The 10,127-nt window shown below is 47.7% G+C and overlaps 1 protein-coding gene across 1 annotated transcript; it reads left to right on the top strand.

Moving 5' to 3' along the window:
• The first annotated feature begins 7,482 nt into the window (after nt 1–7,482).
• On the top strand, nt 7,483–9,918 carry fjx1 (four-jointed box kinase 1). The gene has a single exon (XM_023842275.2). It carries the CDS (start codon nt 7,826–7,828, stop codon nt 9,092–9,094), a length of 1,269 nt encoding a protein of 422 aa, XP_023698043.1. The 5' UTR covers nt 7,483–7,825; the 3' UTR covers nt 9,095–9,918.
• The last annotated feature ends 209 nt before the right edge of the window (nt 9,919–10,127 follow it).

Genomic DNA, 10,127 nt, shown 5'->3' with positions numbered 1-10,127 from the left:
CGCGTTCTTAAAGACACACACAGACCACTGGCCCTTAACAGGATTACAACCCTAACCCTAACTCCTCAGTCCTACACACTATCCATGTGTGGATTTCTGAAGCATAAATCAGGGGGGCATGGACATTATGTGGGCATTGGTGGCATGGGTGTTTTGTGGCATAAAAATAGAGTTTGAGTCTGTATTCAGGGGATAACTATGGTCAGCTTGGTAAAAGTCATTGAGAATGAACTGTGGTGGCCCTTTTCCATGAACTCATACTATGGTTACTAGAGGTTTTTGGAAAAGTTTTAAATACAGCACATTGCCAATGATAATTCTTTTATTTTTTTCCATTACATTTCAGTGTGAAGGATGGATTGCCTGGTGCTGCAGAGACATTTTAGATCGTCTGGTGTCTTGCAATGTCAGACGCACGTGACCTGCTGCGGACATGGAGCACTTGGGAACAGAGCTGATCAGATTTACTGAACATCAGCATCCAGCCTGAATCGAGGCACAATTACAGACTGTGAAAGTCACAGGCAGAAAAGAGTGTGCCAGCTTGTTTATTTTTTGCACAGCTCTACAAAGTAATTTATCTATCTGTCTATCTTGAGCACTGGGGAAATGTAGGGTGTTCAGCCAAAAAAGAAAAATGAAAAGATACTGGTCTGAGTGCAGAAACATGTGGGTCTTGAGATATGCTGGTCTGGGTGGGGGAAATTAATACATTGAGTCATAGGTATAAAAAGGCTGATGATAATGTCTGGATGCAGATGAATGGGCATGCCTGTTCTGAAAGTCTGGGCGGAGGTACTGTATATGTTGAGTTACAGATAGATCCTGAGCTAGTGTGAAGATTAGAATATTATTGTCCAAAGGAGGAGCTACAGATGAGTGATCTACAATGGGATTATTTCTTATTTGCAAAAATGTCATCTCTGAGTGTTTCAATGACTTTGCCATGCATATACAATTTGTTTTAGAGGCACAGGAGTTGTGAGACGTGTTTGAAGTATCTAGTCCTGGAAGTTGCATAGGAGCCAGATGACCACATATCTAGACGAGTTTGTTTTCTGAAATGCAGTTATTCAAGTTGTGGCGAAGTATTCACAAAATACCTGCAGCATTCATAATATTTTTTGTATCTACATTTCAGTCATCTGGAAACAGAACCAGATCTGGCTTATCGGCGGACTCTCCTCAGGTCCCTCCAAATGGCAGGTAATTTGGAGGCTCAAGGCATCTGCCTCTTTTTCCTGGAGCTAGACTCAGCCCAGTCTCAAAAGCTGTAATGGTGACATCTTATAAGCACTAAACTGTGCTCCCCTCGTGTGGTAAAAATGTGTACTGCAAAATGACTCGCAGCATTTTAAACACTGCCCAAGATAGACAAGGTATAATCTGTTATATAAAGGCAACTGGAGAAAAAAAATAATTCTTTTGAACAAATGCATTAATTTCTCTTAAGTAAAAAGAACGGTGTACAAGTTCACAGTTTTTATCGATTTGTATTTGCTGAACTGAACTGTTAACCTTCATCTCCTAACCTAATCACACTCTCTTTGCCAGTGCCAAAAAACAATGGTGGTCGTAGCTTATGGCCCTGGCCTGTGTTTGCTTTCCAGAGCTTCATTTAACAAAAGATCTCAGCAGTGAAAAAACAGCAAATGGTGAGTTTCTTTATAGCTAGTTTGCAAAAATTACATAGCCCACACAAAAAAATGACCCCTTGAATTTGAAGTTTGCAACAAATGTAAATCATGTAATATATTACAATAATATATTATAAAATATTATAAATATTACAATATGTTATAAAATTCCATGTAGGGTGTACACCAGCTTTGTGCCCCGCTGCTGGGTATAGGGTCCGGGCCCCACAACCTTTTACTCGATAAACGGTTAGAATATGGATGGATGTTACATAAAATGATTTCTCTTACTGTGTCAGTTTCATTTAAATGAGACTGTTGGTAAAAGTATCAATTGCTTTGCCTATACAACACTGAAAATGGGGCTATTTCAGCATTTACACCCTTAAATCTGCCATAGAGGACTGAGATTAGCTTGTCGTTCTCACCACATCATTTGCCGTCCGGCATCAGCTGGATGGAGCTGGTTTATAACATATAAAATATACATGTATTTATAAAGCAGATAAATTTAAAGCACATGAAATTCCTCTCTATGATATGGGTAGTTATGTCTAATGACGTATGCAGAATTACACGTCCATCCATGCATACTGGGCAGTGTTGCTGGACCGTTCCCCAGGCACGAAAAAGCTGCAGTATAACCTGGAGGGGTTCCCTGCCCATTGCAGGACACACCCACACTGTGGGCAATTTAAAGATGCCAGCTAGCCCATTACATTGTAGCAGATGCTTTTATGACCAGCCAATCTCAAGAGCAAAGGTAGGCATTCTTATCCAGAATGGGCCGCTGTGTGCGCGGGTTTTCGCTGCAACTCCCTAATTAGATCACTAATTAGAGGACTGATTGGCTGAAGAGTCCTCACACCTGGGTTTGAGCTGCTGACCTAAAGGTTATCCCAAAAACCCGCATACACACCGGCCCTTTGTGGATAATATTGCCCACCCCTACTCTGGAGCAGTTAAGGGGTTTGCTCAAGGGTCCAACTGTGAAATCATTTTGTCGATGACAAGGTTTGAACCAACAACCTTCTATTCGCAGTTGTAGAGTCCTAACCCACTAAGCCACACCCCTAGTTAGCCTAACTATACGTCTTTAGACTGCAGGAGGAAACCAGAGTACCTAAAGGAAACCAGTACAGCACAGGGAAGAAATGCAAACTCCACATGCACAAGGCAGGGGTGGAATGAAACCCACAATCCTGTAGCTGACAGTCACCATGCTGGTCAGGATCTCCATACAGTTTTTTTTTTTTTACTGCACATCAAAATTCCCAGAATCTGTGCTAGCAAAGCTTTGCCACTAGAGGGCGATAGAGCCACAAACAAGCTGCAATTGAACATTAATAGTGTCTAACAAAGTCAAGGCTTTTCCTGAAATGCTTGATATAAAATGATTGAGATTATTCCATGGAGAAGAATCATAATATTTGTCCAACAGCCTCACTGCTTCAGCCAACACTGTCTCAGAAACAGCATCTGCACCGGGGAAGATGGAGTGCAGGCAAACGAACAAACAAATGAACAAACAACCAAACAAACACCCAAATAGTACGATGCAGATACCATGCCGGGACGGCAAGGAGTACATGCTCTCCAGTAATCTGCTCCGACAAGCCATGGCATTAAATAATTCAGCCACAGTGCCTTTTCCTCTAATGGTGACGATTACTCTTGCTTAAATGCAGTAATGTGCTCTCTGACAGCATCCCTTGTTACAAGCCGCTCCCGTGGGATGCAATCTGTCAGTGGTGGTGGGCTGCCGCCGGGTTACCTTTCGACCGGCGCTCAGGCGTGGAACAAGGCGGCGGGAGCGGACTGGGGGAAAAGCCGCCTTTGTTAGTGCCGATCGATTTCGCTGTATTTTCGGGATGTGAAACCATTCAGGCTTACGCATTCGTTAGGGACGCTCGACGCTACCCAATTGCGGGTAATAATGCAAACTGTTGACTAATTAGATGGCCAAGGGCAGCTGTGTCCCAGGAGCGAATACTGGCTTTTCATTGGGTCTCAGCTCCCAAATTAGTTAAAGAAAACATCAACAGAACCATGTCAGGTGATACTGCTGCGTATCTAATCAGGGGCTTTGATCAGACAGGAGTCAGTCCCATATATCCATTTTTGTACCATAGCATGTCTGATCTAGGGGTCAGACCTAACCCCCACCCCCTCGACTGCACCACTGTCGTATCATCTGGCAGGGGGTGCTTTCAACCGCCATGTCCTGCCAGCAGTGGGGGTAGGAGAGGGGCTGTGATATTGTGGGATTTGAAATAATGACCTTCCATTTATCTAACCTCCACCCTGCCTTCAACAGGAGGCACCAGCCCAGTCATATGATCTGTTTTGGTCACATGATCCATACAATGGCAAGGCCTCTGACCTGCTAGCTAAGTGCAGCTCAGTGGGGTATGCACCATGTCTACCTTTTTTTTTGTGGGGGGTTCACAATTCAAGCACACCTGCTGGGAGAGGCCCTCCCCCCCGCCAAATCCAGCAGGAGTTACAACACTCTACAGCAGAATGGACACCGGTGCAAGGTCTGATCATTCTCCTCTTCTGTTTGGACTCCTCCTCACCATTCAGATGCATCTTGCTCCCCATCCTACACCTTCCTGGGCCATGACACCCTGAGCCAGTCTTTGGTGAAGGCGGCAAAGGCTGTTTTGTGGCTGTTAAGTGTTCAATCTCAGTTCACACACTTATTGGAATAATCCATAGGACACAGAAAAATATCAGTAAACCTATCAAGACATCCAACCCATAAAACCAGGACCGATTACACCCAGGGACCGTTTTAGCCGAGAATGTAAAGCCAGCTGGTGGTGTATGAAAGCCCAGTTTAGCCTGGACCTCTGTTGTACCAGTTAAAACATCTCTCATAAACCAATTTAAGACAAAAAGACCAATTAACAGGAAAATTCAGGCACTGGCATCCATTCGCGAGAGAAGGATATGAAGTGACGGCTGTGTAATGAGGCGCAGAGAATCGAGAGGCCAGATCAGGCATCTTTAGCCCCCCGACGTCACACTGTGTCTCACGGCTGCCCAGTCGGTTCCAGTGGAGGGTCATGAGGAGACGGAAGAGGACAACAATATCAAACTATGCGCTGCTTCACCGTGCTGCGATGAGCAATTACCCAGCCGGAGCTGAGCTAAAGCTAAATGCTATTAATCGTTTCAGGAAATCCTTAGACTTCTTATCAGCAGGGAATACGGGCCTCATAAAATTGGCAAAGGCAAGCTTGTAAAATTGCTATTAAATTAAATTCACCTCAGTGCTGTGACCGAGCTACGTTGCTAAAATAAATAAAAAAGATCCCTGAGCATTTTCACACCTACCCGCTTTACACTCAGCACTATGCCAAAACTGGGTATAGAACCAGCGCCATCATGGTGGGCATGAAGTCACCCAGTGTATCTTGGCACCACAGCAAGGTGACGTAGGCACGTCGTAAAATGTGACGATATTGTCTCTTCAAAGAAGTGGAACCAGGCACCCTGGGTTTGGGTCCATTCGCAAAAGGGGGGTCGGGTGCAGAACCAGCACAGCATCAGCTCACAAACGGGCAGCGTGCTTTTCTGCCTTAAAAGCTGACTGTGGGTTTCCATTTAACCAATGCATGTTTGGTCACTGGATCTGGTGACTATGTTCTTCAGAAAGACACCTTATTCCACTTACCATCTGCTGATCCACAGCATCATATGCAAACTGCATTCCTCCACAGTCCTGGGCGGCGTCGGCTCCAATTCCTGGCCATAAAATCCTCACACGTATGCGATTCCCCCTCCTGGCCCCCTTAATGGTGTTATTCACAGAGAAATGCTATGCTTAAGGAAGATGGAGCAGATGGCAGCCTTCCTGTTAACAGGATCGGTGTTTCCACCTCTGTGTAATTCAGTATTCAGCCTGGGTTTATGGAGAGGCAGAGATCCATCATTCTCTGTGCTGCCGTCTAACGCGACCATGCTCCTCCTGTCTCCCGCACTGACACCCACGTTTAAAAAGACTTCTTCTCACATTCAAATACACTCATGCAACCTCTGTGCCTCTTTCACACTCACACACACACACACACACACACACAAACAACCTGTCTAACTCTCACACAGACACAATCAGACCCTAAGTCCAAAACACACACACAACCTGTCTAACTCTCACACAGACACAATCAGACCCTAAGTCCAAAACACACACACAACCTGTCTAACTCTCACACAGACACAATCAGACCCTAAGTCCAAAACACACACACAACCTGTCTAACTCTCACACAGACACACACACAACCTAAGTAAAAAACACAGCTACATACACAACCTAACTCTCACACAGACACACATAGCCCTTGTGCAGCAGAGTCAACTGTAAGGGGCTAAAACAATCTCCTTCCCCCAGTCACCCACACACACAAACAGCAGTAAATACCCCAGATCCTCTCAGTGCTGACGATCTGCTTGCAGACTCATTATTTGGCTCATCGGGGGAGTTGGTATGCAGTTTTGAAAGGGCTAACCTTTCGGAGGTGACAGCCTGGTCTGTGTGTGCCCATGCAGGGGGGCGAGACCAACCGAAGCAGCTGCAGTCTGGCTGGTATCAACTGTCCGGGGGGCAAGTGCTGGTTACCGACTTCTTGGTGGGTCATTTCACGATAGGAATGGCCAAGGAATTTGGCTAGGAGATCTCAAAATAGACTGATAGGGGAGGGATAGGTTTGACACATTTCTGATGAGTAGCCTGGCTATAGGTCACAGATTAGAATCAGGGCGTCCACTTCGACTTGGTTAGCTGAGCCACACGGAGACGTGATATCATTTACACAAATGAGCAATAGAAAACTGATCATGCAAATGTCACAACCGAATTTGTGTGGGCGCCCATGCCTCCCCCGGCAAGATGCTGCCCTGGCCTGCTGCCCGTGTCGCCCATACCTAAATCTGCCAGTGCCCTCAAACATGGAACACCATGCATCTCCCAGTGTGGCACCAGGCGCTGGAGAGTAATTAGAAGCAAGCAGGCTAGGGAACACAATGGACTGCATCTATGGTGTGTCTGTGTGTGTGTGTGTGTGTGTGTGTGTGTGTGAGAGAGAGAGAGAGAGAGAGAGAGAGAGAGAGAAAGCATGTCAATTCTTTCACAGCAACTGAGGATTCATCTTCCTCTCACGGCTGCTGGATCCAGGCGATTTGGCACAGCAATTTACTGTAAAAATGACCCAATTAACTTGATTGAAAACTTTAATTCAGAGCTGGCCTCTTACTTCGCTTAATGTATGAGGGTTTTGAGGGAACTGTGCTTGGCTTTCATTTTCTTGTTTTTGTGTAATTGATGGAAAATGGAATGCATTACCTTAGCACCGCATTGGGGGGCAGCTCAGAGGGAGGGGCACAGCCTGAGTTATCGCTGGTCCCCACATTAAGTGCATAAGCGGGAAAATCGTTTGTTCTTCCTGCCACATGGAAATTCTAGTTTATCCCGTTGAATTGAAAATATTTACTTATGATATAACACCTCATTCATTCAAAATTATATGTTCAATGTCCTGAAAATTATTATAGTTATATAATTAATGCGGATATTTACACAGAGCAGTGTATACTTTAATTCATTTACTCTGTTTATTGAGCAAATAGTCTTATACTAGGGGGATTTGGAAATTACTGTGGGAAGCACATCCACTGTATGCAAGTCATTCAGACCGATGCTAAGCGAAACGAAACGCTGCTCCTTGCAGGTTTTCGCGGAGCCGCGTGGTCTCTCTCGAGGGGGCGCGGGGGGTGCGCGGGGGGTGCGCGTGCGGGACCCTCCGCCCCCTGCCTCTGGACACGCCCACCGGCGCCCGGTCCGGATCACGTGGTCGTGCGCCCGGCGTCCGCGAGTGGGAGCCGCGCCGATCGCAAATCAGACCGGAGAGGAGAAGCGGGAGGCAGAGGAGCGGATAATTCGGTCGACTAAAACGCCGCTTTTTCCAAAGGGAATGCGGGCTGGGGTGACACGGGTTTTGCCGACCGCGCTCCTGAGATTCCCAAAAACCGCTGATCTTTACGCCGGCTGGGGCTGCATCTGTTGCAATGGGCGAACTGCGCAGCGCTGATCTGTCGGCAGACGCCGTTTTGTTGAGTGGGAACTTGGCGTCTTGTTGGGACTCAGTCCAGCGCTAATCGGTTGCGAAGGGCGGCCAGCCATGAGGGCGTTTGCGGCCAACCTGCTTGCCCTGCTTTTTCTGTGCACTTGTGCCTCCGTCCTCTACGTCTGGACCGGACTCGAGGACGGGACGGGCAGGTACAGACGGGGTTCCCGGACGCACGGGGCGGCTTCGGTTCCGGCCGGCTCGCCTCCGGATCGCTCGCTCAAAACTTTCCGTGCACTCCTGGCTGTGCCTCCGGTACTGGGCATCCTCAACCGCAGCATCGCCGAGAAGCGGACCGACACCTCCGGGAAAAGAAAGTCCAACCTGGATTTAAATAAAGCGACGGCCATCGCGACACCGCTGAATCCCGAGCCGGAGGAGCTTGTGGAGGACGGGGTGTTTTGGAGCGATCGGCTGGAGGCTCTGTTGCCGCAGGCTTTCAGCGAAGAGCATGCCCGGACTTGGATCGAAAGAGCCCGGGTCAGCGAGGTGGTTTCACTGGAGCCTGGCTGTGGCAGGACATCAAACCGACTGGCCACCTTCTCGGACGGCTCCCGGGCTTGCGTGCGGTACGGGATAAACGAGGATCAGGTGCAAGGGGAGACCCTGTCTTATTACCTCGCTAGCTTGCTGGGCATGACGAGCCTGCCGCCTATCACCCTCTCCCAGCTGAGCCCCGACAGCCTGCAGTGGGCGGCGGTGAGGGAAGGCATCGGTGGCTTGCAGTGGTCCTGGAAAGCGGTCGTTTCTCTCACCGAGTGGGTCGCTAACCTGACGGGGGTCGTCACTCCCGCGCCCCTCCGGCAAGACGGCAAGGGCTTGCACCCCGTCCGGGAGCAGCTGGCCAACAAGACGCTGGGGGAGTTGCTGGAGCTGGTGCAATGGACCGATCTCATAGTCTTCGACTATCTTACGGCTAACTTCGACAGGCTGGTGAGCAACCTGTTCAGCCTGCAGTGGGACCCGCGGGTTATGGAGCGGGACACCAGCAACCTGCAGAGGACGCCGGACGGCGCCTTGGTGCTCATCGATAACGAGGCCGGGCTGGTGCACGGCTACCGGGTGCTCCAGATGTGGGAGAGGTACCACGACGAGCTGCTGGGCTCCGTGTGCCTGTTCAGGAAGCGCACGGCGCGCCGCGTCCTGCAGCTCCATCGTCTCCGGGACGCGCCCGTCCGTTTGCGGGAGCTCTACCGGCTCCATGAGCCCCTGGCCCCCGAGTTGGGCTTTCTCTCCGAAGAGCATGCAGCGATCCTGCAAACAAGAATGGACCGATTGCATAGACACATATTGCACTGCATGGAGCGGTATAGTCGATTATGAAAAACGAAAAACTTGCATCGCAGATAAAACGCCGAAGAGAAAAACTTTAATATTCCCACCCTTTAAAAAAAAGTATTAAGATAACCCGAGCTTGTTAAACACACCCGTATGAGATTTCATTTCTCCTCAAGATTAATCCTATCACCTACCTCTCATGAACAAAATAAGTGGTTTGCCGTCATTTTAAAACATTCCTTAATTTAAATCCGTTCTGGAGCTAAATTGTTTGGGCTCTTAATGCCGTTTTAATTAAGCCTTAAAATGAGTTTAATTATATGCAGACTGCAAGCACCGAGGTCACACGTCAGCTGGTGAGGTTGTGTGCAGATGTAAATGACTGGATGGGCAGAGCACAGATGTGGATGACAATGGGTTAGTCTGTATTACATGGAGACAAAGGGACTCTTACATTTACAAGAGATCAACAGTAGCCTTATAATGTAATTTCCGTGGGTTTCAATGGTTAAAGCCTTATGTGAAATATGTGGATGGAATGTCTGCAGACACAAAGAGGCCTTAATCCACAGGTCTGATGGGGGGGAGAAGCATTGGATTTATTGGGATTTTTGGGTGGTGAGGAATCCTGTTATCCACTGTCTGCAGTTAGAGATGGCAGCCAAAACCAAAATTTTACCTTTTGAGTAATATGATTGTATTTTCAGCCTTAAGATATTACAGTTCGTAGGAATCTGGTGTTTTGTGAATGGAGTTAAGTACATATTTGGGCAGGGTTACGGCAATATTTGGTAACATTCCCAATAGGCTGTCTTTTGTATGGCACACGTGTTTTACGTTTTCTGCTGTAATATAATGTGGAGATTTAAGTGGTGTGTTTTTCAGTCTGTTCACATTTTACCACAGATATGATGGATCATTTATTTACAGCGAGTCTTGGCAACTTAGACTAGTGCGAGCCAGAATGTGAGCCCCCCCCCCTCCCCCCCCACACACATTGTGCATTGACAAATAACTGCTGGTCTTTTACTGTAGCCTGGAAACCTTGGGGCTCTTTTAACGTTTCTCCTCAGCCCGA

Source organism: Paramormyrops kingsleyae, chromosome 13 (assembly GCF_048594095.1).
Source record: "Paramormyrops kingsleyae isolate MSU_618 chromosome 13, PKINGS_0.4, whole genome shotgun sequence".
In the NCBI taxonomy this organism is placed as follows: Eukaryota; Metazoa; Chordata; class Actinopteri; order Osteoglossiformes; family Mormyridae; genus Paramormyrops; species Paramormyrops kingsleyae.
Note: the sequence above shows the minus strand (reverse complement) of the source record. Positions and strands in the feature narration are given on the sequence as shown.

What these genes read in the sequence shown, in the direction of transcription:
- fjx1 (XM_023842275.2), top strand. Translation starts at nt 7,826, where the DNA reads ATGAGGGCGTTTGCGGCCAACCTGCTTGCCCTGCTTTTTCTGTGCACT.